The sequence below is a fragment of the Dipteris shenzhenensis genome, chromosome 8 (assembly GCF_047967505.1).
Source record: "Dipteris shenzhenensis isolate YYH24624 ecotype China chromosome 8, Dip_SZ_1.0, whole genome shotgun sequence".
NCBI classification, from domain to species: Eukaryota; Viridiplantae; Streptophyta; class Polypodiopsida; order Gleicheniales; family Dipteridaceae; genus Dipteris; species Dipteris shenzhenensis.
In genome coordinates this window covers 19,416,648-19,435,510 of record NC_141603.1, presented here as the reverse complement: position 1 = coordinate 19,435,510, position 18,863 = coordinate 19,416,648, and the positions used below count along the sequence as shown (strand labels likewise).

General features: G+C 44.9%; 1 protein-coding gene across 1 annotated transcript in view; it reads right to left on the bottom strand.

The window, feature by feature from the left end:
* Positions 1-1,176: 1,176 nt before the first annotated feature.
* Positions 1,177-18,863, bottom strand: part of LOC147899231 (uncharacterized) — a 53,230-nt gene continuing 35,543 nt past the window's right edge. The window contains exons 6-7 of the mRNA XM_087378681.1: positions 1,831-1,875; positions 1,177-1,652 (exon numbers count right to left, since the gene is read on the bottom strand). Coding sequence (XP_087234807.1) covers positions 1,317-1,652; positions 1,831-1,875 — 381 coding nt within the window. The 3' untranslated portion in view covers positions 1,177-1,316. The remainder of the gene's footprint in view (positions 1,653-1,830; positions 1,876-18,863) is intronic.

Sequence of the window (18,863 nt, the reverse complement as noted above, 5' to 3'; positions counted from 1 at the left end):
CATGCGAATAGGCTTAGATGGTGACATCTAAATATTAATGAGATGGTCTGCCAATTTTTCTTAAAGCCGTTTAATTGTGCTCCCGATAAACTTACGTTGCACCTTTCTGCAGCATTCTGAACATCCCTGGAATTAAGGTAGTGCATGGAAAGCACATCCTCCAAAGCCTATGGGCTTACTGATGAGATCACAGAATTCCACATCCAAGGCTGTAATAGCTTTTATATGCTTCCTTTCACATACACCAAGGCTGTAATAACTTTATATATGCTTCCTTAACATAGTGGTGGGTGTTCCCTCGGTTGGGATCGATCCTTGGGCCTTAGGAATTCCAATATCACATACTGCTTTCTCAAAATCATTTACATCTCAAGCTCCTAATCATACAAAAGACTCTCAGCGATTCGTTGAGCTCATTCAGCAGTTCATTTCTAGTGTGCATAGGTGCAGGGTCGTTCCAAACAAGGCTTGTTCCAAGAACAGCGCAGATGCGTACGACCAGTACATGGAGACATGGAGAACAGAGGAAATTAATGCCACTCCTCTGTAAATGATTTTTGGAAACTTCTCCCTTGACAGATAGTCAAGTTCAGAAATCTGATGCCCTGAGCTACGCCATTTTGATCTTCAATATTAAACTGGCAGCAAAGTGCTATATGACCATAACCACACTACGTTTTAGCACTCCTGTAATCTTTGGAACTACAGCGTACAGCGTAAGGGAGTCCCCACAAAATGCTGCAAGATATTTATATAGCATCAAGTTGGCTCTTCCGATGGATACTTCCTTTGCTGGTATACTAGCTTCAAGTCTAGCTCTTCTAACATATCCAAGAGCTGGATAACCACATTGCTGGCAAGACACTAGATATGAGTACATCTTTAGATCCACAATGATGAGAACAAAAACAAAAGCAGTGCAAATTGTTGCATGAACGATGGGTTTGGCCAATTAACAATCTCTACCTTGATATAGATTCTGGACACTTAGTCTTCTGTATTAAAAAGGAGCTTACAGAAAGGTTAGTGAAGCATGCAAAACAAAATAAGCATATTCCCTTACCATCAAGTAGTAAACCAAGCCAATGACAATACTTTGTCAAAAGCACAATGAATGCATCATATTTTGAAATGAATGAGCCTACAACCACCCTTCCAATACTTGAACTACACAGAAATAAAAACAAAGCCACATAAGTTCACTACTATCATCATACAAAAAGCGATATCTTTCAGCAACGAATGAGTTACAGAACGCCCAAGATCTGACTTTAAAACAAAGTACCCTTAAGACTGCTTTTGCAAAGTCATTGACATCACCTTCCCAGACTGCTTAAGGAAGCCGTACAAGATGGGCAGAACCAGTTATCTGACTTTGTGAGCTGAGGTTGCATTAAGCAACTTTGATGAAACTCTAGATCACACCAATTGCAGACCACATGCTGCTTGCTATCAGCTCCAATGTCTTCACACATTGGGCAACCCCTCATACTCCGACTCAGGAGGCTCATGTCATGCAATGGAAATAGGATGTCTCCTTCCAATCTAGATCCTTTCTCAATCAAATCTATATCAGTCGAATTACCTGCTTGAAAACTTGAATGGAGAACATCTTGATGATGGCCAACTTGGATTGTGTCTTCCTCACTTGACTGAGAGCATCAACAGAAAGGAACGACAGCACATATTCATTATTCTCTCTCTCTCTCTCTCTCTCTCTAATTCAGCACTCACTACAATGGCAAAGTAAGAAAAATATGCCATAGACTCCACGGCCAACAAAGGAAGATTAGGGTCCAAATGATTGGAGAAATAAGAGCGATACAGGACCTGGTACGACATGACATAATGGATTGCTTGGTCCAAACGGACCACCTACACAAAAAATTTGAGCTCGTGATTACTTATAGGCAACAGAAAATACCTTGGGAATGGAGTTTCAATGCCTGAGAGACAGATGATGCACAATTACAAAGCAGGTCTCACGATTTGGGTTTAAAAAGTAGTGGATGGAAGAACTCAAATGGACAGAACAACCAGCCAAACTTTGTACAAGAGCACTGCAAAACTTATGCCATATGAATATGCTTCCTTTCACAACAACTCACTGCTTCCCCTGCCCCATCGAGTGATATACCCTTTATATTAGGCCAAAAGAGTAATACTAGGACAAGGACACCATTTTTTAGGCAAGTGGCTGCAGCTGGACAATAAATCACCGCCTTTAATCCAACCCCACCTTGCAGAGTACTTGGAGGACACTAAGTCCACAGAAAACAAAGGAAGATAAATAAGATCAAGAAAAAACCTGGTACAACATGACATAATGGATTGCGTTGATCCATGTACTTATACCCCCTCAGATGAGACAGGGCTTGCAATCTGGCCTCTGCCTCCCTAGGGAGCCGCCTCCAAACCCCGAAAGATCGGGCTGGTCCAGTGTCCCACTGTTCTCATCCAATGAGAGTCCGCTAACCCAGCATGCGTCCCTCCGAATCCCTGACCTCCGGGTGCCATATGAGCAGCTGCCTCTCAAAGTCCTCCCTGCATGACGGGCTGGTCCGAATGAGTCCCTTGGCTAATCTCTACCACACTCTGTAGAGACTCCTCATCAATGGAGATCCTTTCCCTGTCAAGGGAGCTCGGAGAAGATCCACCTGTAAGACTGTTGCCCTGACCTCCGATGCGAGGGGTGTTCCCGAGAAGCCCCACTGAAGGAGGAGCTTCCAGGGTTCCGCACCTAGCATGAGGCCTCACACCACCAACTTGCCCAATGGGGCTCTGCTCTACATCTCTAGATCAATGATGTTCCAAGTGCTTGAGAGCAAAGAAAGTAACCTACGGCCTCCACTACAAAAAGAAACATGTGGGGGGCAAGAGGGCAGCCTTGTCTCACTGAGCGGGAAAGAGGAAAGGCCTCTCCTCTATGCCCCACGATGATCACCTAGCTGGAGCTGCCCGCATACAAAGCAGAAATCTCTCTGATCCATCTCTCTAAGAAGCCAAGTCTCTGCATGGTACCCTCCAAAAATGACCACTCTACTCTGTCATACGCCCTCTCGAAATCCAGAAAAAGAATGGCAAGGGGCTTCGACTCTTTCCTAGACAAGTTCACGGACTCCCAAAATGTGAAGATGTTGTCCAACAAAACCTGTCTAGGTCTCATAGATGATGTGTGGCAGGTGGAGTCTCAACTGCAGGCTCAAGACCTTGGCTAAGACCTTGTAGGCCATGTCGAGCAAGGTGATCAGTCTCCACTGACAAATATCTTATCTATCTCCTCCCTTCAAGATCACGTAAATCTAGCCTCTGCTCAAAGAATGTGGAAAGGGTCCCGAGTCGAAAATCTCATGGCAGGCTAACCCGAGCAAGATAGAGATGTGCTCCCAGAAGTACCTAAAGAAGCTCAAAGTCAGACGTCGTCACGGGGACGTGGTGGTGATGGTGAAATGTCTAAACTAACTGTCACTGAATTTAGCCTAGGGTACCAGCTAGGGGCCTTAGTTAATGCCCAAAAGGTACCTATGATTTCATGTGCAATAAGTGCAACTCCTGGTGCTATTAGAGTGCTTTCAATTTCTAAGGTCATTGGTTTGGTTCAATGGGGTCATTCTTTAAAAATTGACCCCCTAGAGATCCTACAAACTAGGGTCATTGGTTCCTTTGCATTAGGGTCATGGTGTGCCATCTAACCCCCTAGGGGCATTAAAAATCCCACACCTCATTTTGTCCATGTGTCTGCTTGTGACCTATCTGCTTGCCTTGTGGCACCTAGGTGTCACCCCTGGAAGCCCCTGGAGCCCTTCCTTGCCTTCCCATGCTGATTTGAGACTTCTCCCCTACCAGGGGCAGCTTCATTCTCTAGATGGCGGATTTCTGCAGCTCTCCTCTTGCTGGATGAAGTGGAATTTCAAGCTTTCTTCACGACAGTTCTCCTCCTCTTGGTGCCCTCTGTTGCTGGCATGCTTCTGGGACCTGGACGCCTTCATTTTGGGCCACTTTTGAAGCTTTTCTCGACTTTCTTCGTGACAGAAGTTCTTCTTTCTTGCATCTGAAGCCATATTCATAGGCGCCTCTCTTCCTGCTCTTGCCTGGTGCAAGGCGCACTGAAAACAGAGGTGTTTGTGGGTTGAAAACTCTATTCTGGTGGACGCATTCATGGCTGATTCGCTACAGCTTGCTAGACGCTCTCTTTTCTTATCTTTTCTGGTGCCGGAAGACACTCATAGGCAGCTCCCTCCTACCAGAGTTTGCTGTCTGCTTTTCGTCCTACTTCTGGAGCTATTTCGGGCTGAAACAGGCTCTTTCTGTTGGCTGACTTCTCATCTTCCCTTTCTACTCTTTGCTACAGCCATTCCTACTGAGTTCCTGCTAGGTTGGATGCTCTGTCGTTGGCCCGGGAGAGGATTGGGCACTGGTTGTGATACTCTCTTCCTGGAAGTGCAGTGGTTGGCCTTGGGCTCGGTAATGGCTCGGAAATAGGTAATGCATTGCTTGGCATGCTGTCAGGCTGGTCTACTTGTGAATATGCATGTCTACTGAAAGGAACCAAAGTAATAGCACTAGGAGTTGGTCACTAGCACAGCCACGGGTTGGCGTTGTACTGGGTTGCACCTACGGGTGAGCTCTTGAAGGAAGTCCCTTTGTATTTTGAGCTAACCAGATTAAATAAATACCGCAAGGGGCGCAAAGTGTTGGGGCCAACAGATGTCACTCTCTATGTTTCTGAGTAGGGGAATTCTAGCCTCCCTTGTCTTGAATGGCTCCATGATGCTATGCAGTGAAGTTTATGCTTTGAGTTTTGTTTGTGGACAAAGGCAATCTTTTAAGTTGGCAGTATTTTCAGTTTTGTGAGATAGTAGAGACAGTTACACTGCCCTTTGTGATCAAAGGCCGGTTATAGACGTCCTCTCCAGGGCACTCCTAGGTCGGAAGAGCCTGTAGGGCCTCCCAAAGCTCCTCATCGATAAACGACGCCTCCAGACATCTGCTCAAGCTTTGCGTGACTACTACTCGTCCGATTGAAACAGCTGACAGTAGAAGTCTATGGTCAGCTCAAGGATCTCCGGTCCCTCCTCGCACTATCTCCAAATCTCCACTATCGCCTGTTGTACCTCCACCTCATCTAGAAGATTGTCTAGTATGTGGAACCCTTTTTGGGGGAGTAAACGGGGCGGCTGCTCCAAGTGAAGGACCGCCGGGGAGTGATCCGACATCGTGGTCCTTGCGAAGATGCCGATGGAGCCGCCTCTGAGTAGCACCCAATCCCCTATGTAGAATCTGTCTAGGCGTTCCAACAGCCCATCATGTCGCCGCTGTCCAAAAGAGAGCAGTAGACTGCCTGGAAGTCTAGTAAACTCAGGCTCTTGCCAAGGGTCCCTGCCACTGATTGCAAAAATAAATTGCTCCCAGGTGCTCCTCTCCGCCGCACTCGACATCTCTGCAAAAAAAGCTCCTCCCTGCTTGTCCTCCATAAACTCTAGGTTGTTGAAGTCACCTCCGGCAATCCAAGAGTCAACCTCTAGCACTCTGAGCCATCGCCAAAAAACGGGTCGGTGTTAACTGCAAGCGGGTGCGTACACATTCAAGATACCAATCCGGTGTGCCTGGGAAGAGTTCGCCCTGAGCAAATATCTCTGAGGCCACCACCTGGGAGACCGATATGCACACTCCGCCACTCCTACCGACTGCGAGGGACCCAAACCTCTGGGGCCCTCCCAAGGAGGAGATGGTGTCGACGTGTGATGTCCGCTGATGAGAACCTAAATCAAGAGGAAGTCAATTGATCGCCCTACCAATGCTCGCTACAACTCTTGAGGGAGAATCAGATATTGTGACTGACTACACGCACAGTCGAGAAAGCCCATGCATGTTCCAACTCACCAAAATCAAGTTCATGAGGATGGGGCAGCAAAGAACAAGGCTCGCCTGTGTGCGGAAGCTTGCTACAAGAAACCAAATCTTTGCAATTTCGAAGGAGGTTTGGAGGGAGAGTAGTCTGCATCCGTGAGCGGTCGCGCCACTGGCTCAATCCCTACCCTCTGTGCCCAGTACATCATGAAAGAAACGTATACACCGAACAGATCAGCACACTGCTGAAGTGTCCAATAATGAGAATGGGTGAGTACAACCTCATGTGGCAAGCGAATCACTCCTACTGCCAAGCCTGATCTTCGCCTCACTGGGGAGAAGCCAAGCTGAAAATGCATTGAAGCACCATGGGCAAGCCACAAATCCATCCCCTACAGCCCCATCCACTCGTCCATCATCTGGTACACCTGATGCTCCATCATCGCGTTGAAAAGTTCCGGAGTCCACTTCTCCACACCAATGGAAACAAACTGGAGGACCCGAACCAGGTGGGTGCAAGATCCTAGCACGCAAGCAATGACTTGAGGAGTAAGCAGTTGCTCCCCCCCCCCCCGAAGGCCTAAATGAGGTTGTGTCCTGCGTGCCTCCTGAGCTAACCTGCTATTGAGGAGAGGTCGACGAGGTGGCATCAGCCTTGTCCTTGCTCAAGGGTGGGGGGTCAACAACAGATCGGAAGAATATGTTATTGAGTGCCTGCTATGCCAACAACATAAAGTGAACAAAAAACTTCCAAGTGAGTTGTTACAGTTCATCACTGTGCTAGCTTCTGCAGACAGAGATAAGATACAGAAGCCCTCTTTGTATGTAATTGTCACTGTGTGGATAAGATAAAGAATCCCTTTTGTATGTAATTCTTTTGTGCGTCTATGCACAAGATGCAACAATTAGTTCGGGTTTCGCTGCAGGATATCTCAGCAGCATTGTGAAAGTTTAGAAACTATCATGGGATCAGAGAGTGGCTGAATGTAAATCGGAAAGTTGCTACAGTTGCAAAAACCAGCATGGGAGGATTTTAGCATTAGTGTGCAGACTAAGCATGAGTTTTTTATTATAGACAATAGCAGCACTCCGAGTCACAATTTCCAGACTCTGTGTTGCAGCAGCTATTGACAGCACCGAATAGATGACAGAACTTAGAAGCAATCATCTTTTTTTTTTTTGGTGCATCAACTGACTACAGGATCAATCTACATCACGGGTCTAAGATTTCTTAACAAATAATGTAGGATTAATTGGCTATAGGAAACAAATGATTCAACGGCTTCTCATTCTCCATCATCAACCTGCACATACGGAGAACACCACGCCATAAGGCCTTTTCATCCCTCTTCCCTTCCTTTGCATAGGCCCGGGAGGACGGCCACTCTGTTAAAAACCATATAACACATGTGAGCCAGCACATATTTCAAACACCTTTATATTTAAAAATTTATATGTTTTGGGATAATTGTTTACCCCCCTTGTGTATATTGTAATTTTAAATTTAAAAAAAGCCCTCCATACATATACATACAATAACTGTATTTGATAAGTATTTTTTACACCCCCTTTTGTCTATCAACAACCGTAAGGCATCCAATTTAAAAAATCCCCTTTCATTAAAGAGCCACTAAATTGCATGTTTATAAATTGACTGCCTCAGAATAAAGGCATTCTCTACTTTATCCCAACTTCCCCTATTTTAAAGCAAAGCTCAATCACATCAAAGCGAACACAAGGTTTTGGGAGCTGACTTCTGAGATGGGGATCGGTTCGTGTTTTCAAAAGGAATCGGATCGGCTCCAAATTTAAATTCCAAGACCTTAAAACAAACAATAGGGAAGTAGATACTAAATTTTTTCTTTCCAGATACAGATTTTGCTTTTTTCGTCTCTGAACACCTCATTCCATGACAAGTCTGGAGCAGAAAAGGCCAACTGCAGAAAGTGAGGATACAGCGGGAGAAGACAAAGCAATTGTTGAAGAAGATATCCATGATTTATCTACAGATCTGGAGGAAAATAGATGATGGTGATTATGAAATTCCTTATTCAGAATACACAAAACTTGTAAACCGTACTCTTAATATGGAAGCTAGGTTAGATATTATCAATGGTTCATTGAAAACTCTATCTGAAACAGTGTAAAAGTTATGGTTCATCGTCAATTCCACGGCAATTTGAAGCATCTACCTCTACATTTTGAGAAACCTCAAATGTCTTAAAGACTTAAACCACCAATTTATATTAGGGAAGAAAAAGAAAGAAATAAGGACACTATTAATACATTCCTATAAAAATGGCACGATTTTTGCAAACTTGAAAACCTCTCTATTTACCCAAAAAAAATTGCAAAAGAAGTACAATACGTGGGACATTGTAACGGACATGAGGGCTAAGAGTCTATCTAACTAAGCTATAGCCCCTGCTGGCTAAGTACAGAAGCGTGGAAATACTAATTGAAAGAAAGAAAGAAAGAAAGAAAGGTGTATTAATGTCTTCACGAGAACTCGCAGGTCTATGAGACAAGATACAATATATATGTAACCCATACAAGACACTGTGGGCTGAAGCAAAGGGCTCACTAAGGCCCTTGCTGAGTGCTAAGTGCTAAAAATGCAAAAAGCTAGTACAAAAAATAGTAGGAAAAGGAGCAGTCACGTTTTGCTCAGAAACAAAGCTCCAAGTACATTGAAATAAAGAGAGAGAGAGAGAGAGAGAGAGAGAGAGAGAGAGATTTTATTAGAGTCTTCGGAAGACCGATGGGTCTATGAGACTGAAAGAAAACCTGATACAAATCACAGTAAGGGTAGAGCTACTAAAACGAGCATCATCACCCGTGCTGAATCCTAAGTCAGATCATACATAATCAAACACATCTGGGTGTGACAATGAAAAGAAAAAAGACTGGAGCAGAGTGGAGCGGAATCATCCGTATGTCATGTCGCCCTGGTTGGTGCATAGCCGGTGATGGGATGCTGGCGTCCGTCAAGGGGTGCCGTGCGTCTCGGTCTCCTGGACGAGGCTCGACGCAAGACAAGAGCCACCGTGACTCCCGTGGGACGTATCCCGGGTCTAAACAATGACGGGAGGTCCCCCAGAGTGATCTGTGTGTCCCCTCGATGTCTCGTGTGTTGTGCTGCAGTTGTCGGATCGGGGTCTCTGTCACGTCTGCGGCTAGAGACTGGATGATCAATGTCACTCGATGGGAAGAACTCTGTGATCCTGCCCTAAGAGGTGTTTGATGATGTGGCCAAGCCCCGTCGCCTGAGTAAGTACTCTCTGTGTCGGACCCCCTCGTGAATGAAGGCCGCAAGGCATCTTTGATCTAGGTAGGCGAGGAATCTGGAAAGGAGCCTGGAGCCGTCTCTGAAGAGACAGTGGTAGCAACCTCGGATCTCGTAGTACACTGGGCATCTGAAAATAAAATGCTCTTCCGACTCAACAACCTGACAGTCGCACAATATGCATATGCGATGCTCCCTAGGAATCCCCTCTGCTCTGCCGCTCTCTATGCGGAGGCAGTGTGATGATACCCGAAACTGTCCGATGGAGATCCGTAGCGAGTGAGGCATATGAAGCTCAGTGTACCCCGGTGGTGTGATGAATCCCTCCTCCGAAATACGAAGACAGTAATCTCTGTAAAAACTCAGCTTCACTAGAAGCTCCCTCGGCTCCAACCAGGTCCTAAAGGTGTGTAGCTGCAGAAGATCCTCTCAGATGACCTGGTTGGTGTGTGGTCCGATCGAGATGGTGGGTGGGAGTATTGGAGGGACATCTAAATTGTACTGAAAAGGAGGTATCCTATCGATGTGAAACCCTAGTCTCACAAACCATCTGTGAGTCCGTGCATACTAGCATCGCTCGTCTCCCTCTGCTGCCAATCTCATGGAGGAATCAAGAGCCAACCATGGCAACCTCTGTCTCCCTGATGTGCAATCTCCATATGATCTAACCCGGTGTAGATATGTGACGGTCTAAAAGGCTGCATCTAGCTGGAGTGGAGAAATACCAAACTTGGCCTGAATGATGTGATGTGGTGCAAATGGTTTCCCCCGGATCATCTGTGAGAGCATGAGGATCTGAACGCGCTCCACCTGTATCCACTCTATCTCTGACATGTCAAGTCCCCAACAAGGGCTGCCATACATACCGGTTGGTCAGACCAAGGATTCGAAGAGAAGAGCCTTGGTCCGAGGGTCCTGGAAGTGGGAGTGCAAGCATTGTCTCTCTAGCCGAGCCAGTGAGGCGTATCCCCTACTCAATCTAGCCTGCATCGCTGGTCTCATCGTGAAGAACGGGCCGGAGAAGATGACCCCAAAGTAAGTGTATGAGGATACGATCTCAACTGGTGACCCATTGAAAGTAAACTGCTTCCGTTGCATGTTTGCTCAAGAGGTGTTAAAGATCATGACCTTGGTCTTACCAAGGTTGACCTCCAAATCATGGGATAAACAAAAAGCCTACAGTGCATCCAGGTGTCGCTGGAGCTCCTCGGGTGTGGACGACAAGAGTGCCACATCATTTGCATAAAGAAGAATCCTGATGATGATCTCGGCAAGTGAGCAACCGGTCCGTACGAAAGCCCCCATGAAAGTCTCAAGCTCATCGATGTAGAGGCCAAACAGGGTTGGTGATAAGGGACAACCCTGTTTGACCCCTATGGTACTCAAGATCTCATCTGTCCGCCTGTCCGAACTCGGCCTGAGACTCTCATAAAGTGCCATGACTACCCAAATGATCTCCTGATCAAATCCCAGTGTCTGTAGGCGTGTGATGAGACGAGAGCTCGAGGTACTGTGTCAAAGGCTTCACGGAAATCCACAAAGCAGCAATATACCCTCTCCTTCAGTGATCTGGCCTCCTCGATGACACTCCTGAGTGTGAGTATGTGATCCATAGTCCCATGGTCTTGCTTGAAACCAGCCTGACCCTCTGCTCTGAGCCCTCTCATCTCTGCGAACAAGCTGATCGACGCATCCAATACAGCTGCATAGATCTTGGACATCACATGTCCAATCATGATAGTCCTGTAGTTACTCGGGTCCATGGCCCTGCCTTGTGGATGGAGAGAGAAACTGAAGCACATTGAAATAAACATGATCTCAAACTTTATGCTAAGCTTTTATCTCTCTTCTTCATGCTTTGGGCCCGGCAAACACCATATCCTTTTAGAACTGCTGATCAGGGCTACGCTAACTGCTACAAGGCTGCGACTAACTGAGGATAGATGTGTCCATGGTAGGGAGCTGCGAAGCTACATGGGAAGCTACTGCATCTACTAGAGCTGCTATTATGCGGATCTAAGGAGCTGTGGATGAAGATTGACCCACTGTTGATGCTATGGGTGAGGCTGCTGGTCCTAGGGCTGGGAACTCAGGTACTATCCACTGCTATTGGAGCTAAGTTTGGGTAAGCTAGAGGAGCTATGCTACACGGGACAACAGTAGAATGAGAGAGGACTGTGATAGAAATAGGGCTGCTGACTAACCCTAGTAGGCTGCTCAATGCCAAGCGTTGACCAGGTCTATCAAAAGTCAACATATTGACTTTTTGATTGAAAAAATCCACTTTGCTTTTTTTGACATGCTTTGTCTTCTATTTACTTCTATATTGCTAGATCTATCATGTCGTGCTATTGATGTGGTAGTATGTGAAGGCAGTATGGCATGGGGGGTAGATGCTCATGAAAATATTATACATTCATACGGATCCTGTACACTGCACACCTAACATCACCAAAAAGAACCTGAAAGCCACATGAAGCTATGGCTGATATAGAAATGAGGTTCTTTGATATGTCACAATCTGATTTCTTTCAGCTTTTCATTGAATCACAGGCACAGGCACTTAGTTTATCCTCCCAGCCAACCTCGTTGGTTGCAAGCTTCTCTACTGTAAATCCCAAAAGGATCTCCCCTTTTCATGAAAGCTTTCTGCTTACTTAATTCCAACGAACCCCAAACTCCCTAGATGGATCTAGTATGCTACATGTCCTCAATTTAGGGTCCTTCTTTAATGCATCATTTACAACTCTCTTGGGATATCTTTAAAACATTTGCCCCTAGGCACATTTCATGCATTTAGATCCCTTAGCCTTAGATCCACCTAGTCTAGTGCCATGTCACCCACACTAAGGACCTTGACCTTATTCCTTTTTTATCTTTTACATGAAGCCCAAACAAATATAATACAAACATTGATTCTTTAAAGGAAAATGCCGACTCACCCTTCCGAGGTCATGTTACCTCGACTTGAGCGTAACATTCCTTCCCTCTTTAGACATCAGCGTCCTCGATGATAAAGTCTGGGAACACTCTCCGTAACTGGTGTACGGATTCCCAGGTAGCTTCTGATAGAGGTAGACCATGCCATGCAACCAACACTGTGGGTATCTTACAATTGTGCACTTGCATTGTTCCTTGGTCCAGGATTCCTGTTGGTTTGCGTCTTGCATTATCCTCTATCTCCTGACACAACAACATCCTCGATTAGTGAGTCACCTATATGCAAAAATTTCTTTAAACGAGAAACATGAAACACTCGGTACACCTTACAACCCTGTGGCAATTCTAATTTATAGGCTACCTTGCCTATTCTTTTTAGAATTAACCATGGCCCACAATATCGAGATGATAACTTAGCACACTCTCCTGCAGTCAAAGACTTAGAGTGCGAAGAAACTCTGAGAAAAACTTTTTCTCCTTCCTCAAATTCTCTAGCGAATCGGTTTTCATCCGCATACGCCTTAGCTCTATCCATAGCTTGGCGGATGTTAGCTCTCGCAAGTGCTGGCATCTCCTGCATCTGAACCACAAAGTTCGCGGCACTAGGCACTTTCTGAGATATTCCAACTATAGTTGGATTCGTTGGCCTATAACCATAGTTCAGCTCAAACGGACTAAACCCTGTAGAGGAATGTTTTCTATCATTGTAGGCAAACTCTAACAATGGCAACCACTTGTCCCATGTATGTTGCCTCAATGACACATATGCTCTAAGCATATCCTCTAAAATTTGGTTGATTCTTTCCGTCTAACCATCCGTTTCTGGATGATCCCCACTACTCATTCCCAACTCAGTCCTTAGTGTCTCAAATACCGCAGTCCAAAAATGACCGGTAAATTTGACATCTCTGTCTGACACTATGGATTTGGGTAATCCATGCAAACGAAATATATGTCTAATAAATAAATCCGCCACTTGTGGGGCACTAACAAACTCTCTAGTTGAAATGAAGTGAGCCATCTTGGTAAGACGATCAACCACCACAAGGATAGAATCATATCCACCTTATGTCGTAGGCAGTCCTACAATAAAGTCCATGGAAATGCTCTCCCACTTACCTAGTAGTATCTCCAAGGGCTCTAAAAGTCCGGGTGGCTTCACCCATTCTGCCTTACTTACCTGAAACGAAAAACAACGTGTCACATATTCATGAATATGCTTTTTCATCTTTGGCCAAAAGAAATCTCGTTTCACAAGATCATGTCCTGCACATGGGCTATCATGGCATTGTTGAATGACTCTCTGCCTGAGATCATTCTGATTAGGTACTACTACCTTGCCATTTCTTTTCAGCATGCCATCCCTTATGGTATATCTTGCATAAGTTTGGCCTTTTCTGGATGCCAGGTCATCCTTTTCCCCGGGTTTTAATACATGAGCCTTAGGCCAAAGGCTCTGGACGAACTCGTCCACCTTTTGAGTTTCTCTAATCTCGGTCATTAGAGCACTCTCTAATACCGTGAAACTCATATTATGCATAATGTGTGACAACGCATCAACAACTTTATTATCCTTCCCTCTTCGGTACCGAATCGTCAAATTAAACTCCTGCATGAGTTCTGCCCACCTAGCTTGGCGGCCTCTCAAGTCAGGTTGTTTACAAAAATGTTTCAGAGTATCATGATCAACATCCACATAAAACTCTGATCCATACAAATAATGTCTCCATGTTTTCAAAGCATGGACAACAGCATACAACTCTAATTCATGAGTTGGCCAATTTCGTTGAGAGGGAGAAAGCTTCTTGCTTTCAAAGGCTACTGGCCTTTCCTCTTGGAGGAGAACTGCTCCTACCGCAATGCCACTTGCATCGGTTTCAAGGAAAAACGGTTTCTCGGGATCAACTATTTTTAACACCGGTCCTGAGACCACAGCTTGTTTGATGGTGTCAAAACTTTCTTGTTGATTCTGTCCCCATATAAAAGGTACTTTATCTGAGGTCAGATCAGTCAATGGCGATACTATTTTGGAATATCCTTTGATATGCCTTCGATAAAATTGGACAAATCCCAAGAATGATCGCAAAGCGGTCAGACTCTGAGGGATTGGCCAAGTCAGTATCGCAGCCACTTTCATTGGATCCATTTCTACCCCCTTAGGAGTAATTATGAATCCTAAATATTCAAGTCTTACCATACACAGTATAGTTTTCTTTTTATTTACATAAAGACTGGCTTTCCTCAAAGTATTGAACACTATTCTTAAGTGTTCATAATGCTCAGTAATACTCTTACTGAATATCAGAATATCGTCAATAAAGTGTACTACAAACTTTTCGATATACGGACGTAGTAAATCGTTCATAAGCATGACGAATGTAGCTGGAGCATTGGTAAGTCCAAAGGGCATTACCAAAAACTCATAATGTCCAAACCTGCTTCTAAAAGCGGTTTTATGCATATCCTCGGCCCTAATACGGATCTGATGGTAGCCACATTTAAGATCTATCTTACTTAAAATTAAGGCCCCATGTAATGCATCTAGCAAATCATCGATCCGAGCCATCAGATACCTGTGCTTAATAGTGATATTATTCAATGCTCTGTAATCTATACAGAGGCGAAAAGTATCATCTTTCTTCTTCTTTAATATCACTAGCGAAGCAAAAGGTGAAAAACTTGGTTGAATCTATCCCAACTTGAGGTATTCTTCCAATTGTCTTCGCACCTCCGCCTCTTCAGTAAAACTCAACCTATAGGGACGTCTATTTACAGGTTTTGCTCCCGGAATTAGTTCAATTTTATGCTGAACATTTCGCTCTGGAGGTAACCCATAAGGTAACTCATCCCTAAAACAATCAGAGAACTCCTCTCTTATTTGATCAGCCAGCTTGGCCATCTCTCCATTTTGAGCAACATCAGTGCTAGCCGAAGAATCATCAATCGGCTCTACCGATGCTGTACAAAGAAACAAAAACTCTTCTTGAGCTTTTTGAATTTCCATCACGAAAACCAACGGTCCTTGAGCTATATACACACCAAGGACCTTGACCTTTATTCCTTTTTTATCTTTTACATGAAGCCCAAACAAATATAATACAAACATTGATCCTTTAAAGGAAAATGCCAACTGACACTTCCGAGGTCATGTTACCTCGACTTGAGCGTAACATTCTTGCAAATGCCTGGAACATGAAGCACATTCTCTAGAGTGACAACACCACCAAAGATAGAAGTAAGAGCAACTTGCCCAATACCTTTCATGGTATATGATGCATTATTGGCACATGTGACACTACCCCCCTTATATGTATGCTCTAATGAGCTGAATAATTTCCTGCAGGAAGTGATGTGCTTGCTAGTACCACTATCAAAGAACCAGGCATCATGAACACCAAGATTACACTGACATGTAACCAAGAAAGCCCATTGCTAGTCTTGTGCAAAATTAGTGGACTCATGTCAATGTTCTACACTAGAAGAACCAAATACTACAAGATTCTTCTTCTTTTCAAATGCAATCCACTTCCTGCATTCAGAAATATCATTCCCAAGTTTCCTGCAATAGTTACATTGCTTCTTCTTTTAGTTATCTCCCAAAGAAGAGGCACCATGAGAATGACCAGCATGTGAAGGAGAGGGTTTACCAGCTGAAACCTTGCCTTTGCCTTTGTTTTTATGCTAGGCAGCAAAGGCTTGATCACTAGCCATAGAAGCATTACGATTTGCACAACTTTGCTCCTGAAGAAGAAGAGCAACCGACTGGTCAAATGAGTAATGTTGGCATTGCCACCTACAACAAACCGCAATGTGGTAGCAAAAGAAACAAGCTGAGAATCAGGCATAATCTCATCAATGTTGGCCAACTACTCTTTCAAATCCTTCACATTGGTGGGATAGGCATCCATGTTACCACCCCCTTCAAGCTTCAAGTCTTTCAACTGGCTGCGCGGAGATAGGCAACTCTCACCTCATTCCGCGCCTGATACAAAGATGCAAGCTGATCCCATGCTTGTTTAGTTGTCTTGCAAGACCAGATGTGAGGGATAACTTGTTTCACTGAAAGAGCAATCAAGGCATGTGCTTTGGCATCACGACCATCCCACTGTATCTGCTCGTGTAGGAGGCAAAGTACCTATTGCAGGAGCTGCAGGTGTTCTAGAAGTAGCAGTAGAACCATCACCTGAAGTAGAACCAAAGGCAGTAGGTGCAGCACCAAAAGCGGCATTATGTGTAGGCTTGGCCTCAGAACCTAAAACAATATGCCATAAATTCTTGGCAACCAAAACATGTCCCATCATGTATGACCACATGGGATAATTGGTGCCATCAAGCTTATCATCAGCCCCAAGCATCCCCAACAAATCATCCTTGCTACTAGTCATGGTGCTGAAATTCAAGCCAAATGCACCAACTGGGAAAGCAAATGAGAGAAAGGCAACCTCCCAAAATCAAGTAACAAAATTCTACTAAGCTTCAAAGCTTATTCCTGCAAGAGACTCTGCTGTCCCAAGGTGTTCCTGTTGCAAGAAAAATCCCCAAAAGGCAACACGAGGCCTTTCAAGGCAACACGGGGCCTTTCCAAAATGCAAATGAAGCAGAAATTGGAAAGAACCAATGCAACAACGGCTTACCCAAACGATGTAGTCCGAAAGGTAGTGAAAAGGCTATGAATGCGAGCAAAGAGATTCACCCTTGAAGGAGAGGTGAAAATGAGAGCAAATGGCAATGGGAAATGCCAATAGAGGGCTGGAAATGAGAATTACAACAAGAAAAAGTGCTCCCACGAGGAGGAGAAGACTTCAAAATGAGAGGAGGGTGATCCAATGCAGGAAAACTCGCAGCCCAAGGCAAAGGATAGCCACTGGAAGAAAAAAGGGCTCAAGGAGAAATCTCCAGATCACTCCATCAATCTCAAAAGAGCTTCAACAGCCAGCACGCAGCACGAGACAGCTCCAACACTTGCACGCTTCACGAAACAGCTCCAAAGTGCTGAGAAAACTTGGAACATGCTAACATGCATCTCGAGGCATACCCGTACTGCAGTAAATGCATGCTATCAGGTCCGTACTAATCCCATACTGCATTAAATGCAGGTCTGACAAGTTCGTACTGCACTTATGAGCTCTAAATGCTTCCGTACAAATCGTACAGCTCACACGTTGATAGGACAAAACCTGTATCAAGTTTTTTAGCACTATATATAGTTGTGCGTAGGCACATAGTTGTACACATCTAGGGTAGGTGTGGGCTTTTGGCATTTGTGGATTCTTCTTTCACAAGCATGATGGACTGATGTATAGTTTTTTTGAGACAATAAGTATGTTTTGCAGGGACTTCATGGGAAATGATGAAATGCAATGTGGTTGTACCAGACCTCCAGAGCAAGGGTATCCAATGTGTGGTCAATTGAAAAGGTTTCTGGGGTCATGTAAAATCAAGTCATGCAGGGGTTTTTTTTTAATTTTCCTGAGTCAATGTGGTCTTGCATGTTACGGGAATATGATATGTTCTGGTGTCCATGTCAAGGGGCTTTTCATGTGGGTGTACGGGGGTGCATGCAAGCTTTAATGTGCATACTAATGTGTGTGGGAATTGTGTGACTAAAAGGTCCAAAATGTGCATTTAATGTACCTTGGGGGTATTTGCATTTTTTTATGGGAGAGTAGTAAATTCCACGTGATGATGTGGATTGGAAATTCTGGAAGGGAACATGTGCATGCAAGGTGGCTAGGTGATCTAGAAGAGGCTAACGGGTGGAGTGGATCGATGGGATGCTTGCTAGAAGGATCTATGTTGCACTGGGAGGGCTCCTGGAAGAGAAGGCTAGACGACCGTGATGAAGAGGGAGATTGTGAGGGGTTCTGGAAATGGGAGCTTCTCCGACTACGGGAGTGCAGGCTTGTAAGTGACGAACGAGTCACCGACTGTTGCTTTGGCTGGAGTTCTTGATACGGGCCAGGATCATCATTCTAAGGAGGGCATGTGATTAGAGGTTAGGCTGCCGTTTTTGAAGAGAGCTATGGATGCTGAGGCTTGATCACAGGGAAGGTGATGCCGTGGCGCTATTTTGATCATATGCCAAGCTACGAGCTGCTTACTCTTGTTCGGAGCCTAAGAGACTTGGCTTGTGCGATGAGTACGGGCTGTTTGCTTTTGCTGGAGTCTTGGGGTGCTGGGCTGTAAATCTCGACTGCAAATTTGGAGTGGACAGATTCTGAATGCTCCGTGATGATAAGAGAGGCCGTGTTGCTGGTTTTCCCCACATGAAGGAGATCCTGTGGTGCAGTTATGACTATGTGAAGAGTTACGTGCTGTTGTCCTTAATGGAAGCTTAGGAGTTTTAGCTGTGGGTTCATAGAATTCTGAGGCTGGCTGTTTTCTGAGTTTTGGGGGAAAATTCAGTTCTAAGTTTATATGTTTCGGGTTGTGTAGTCTTTTGGTTCTCTTCGAGTCTGTGTGGTTCATGTTCAGTCAGTTTTTTTGTGGGGGTTTGTCTCAGTGCCTGTGTCAAGGATCCCTGCTCTGGATACTAGTGCACGTGCTCTTGAACTCGAGCCCACATTGCTGCTGATCCCTCGAGTTCCTGTTGTAGTTTGTTTTCTCTTATACAAACCTGAAAGTATAATCTCTGGAGCTTGGCCCAGAAGTACTCGGTGTGTATTTTGAGGGTTTTCAGATTGAAGTGTTGTTCAATGAGGTTCTTGGGTACCAGTGGTCTTTGCTTTTGCGGGTGAAAGAAGAGGAATGGGTAGGGGTAACTCTAGTTGATGAGGAGGACCTTCCT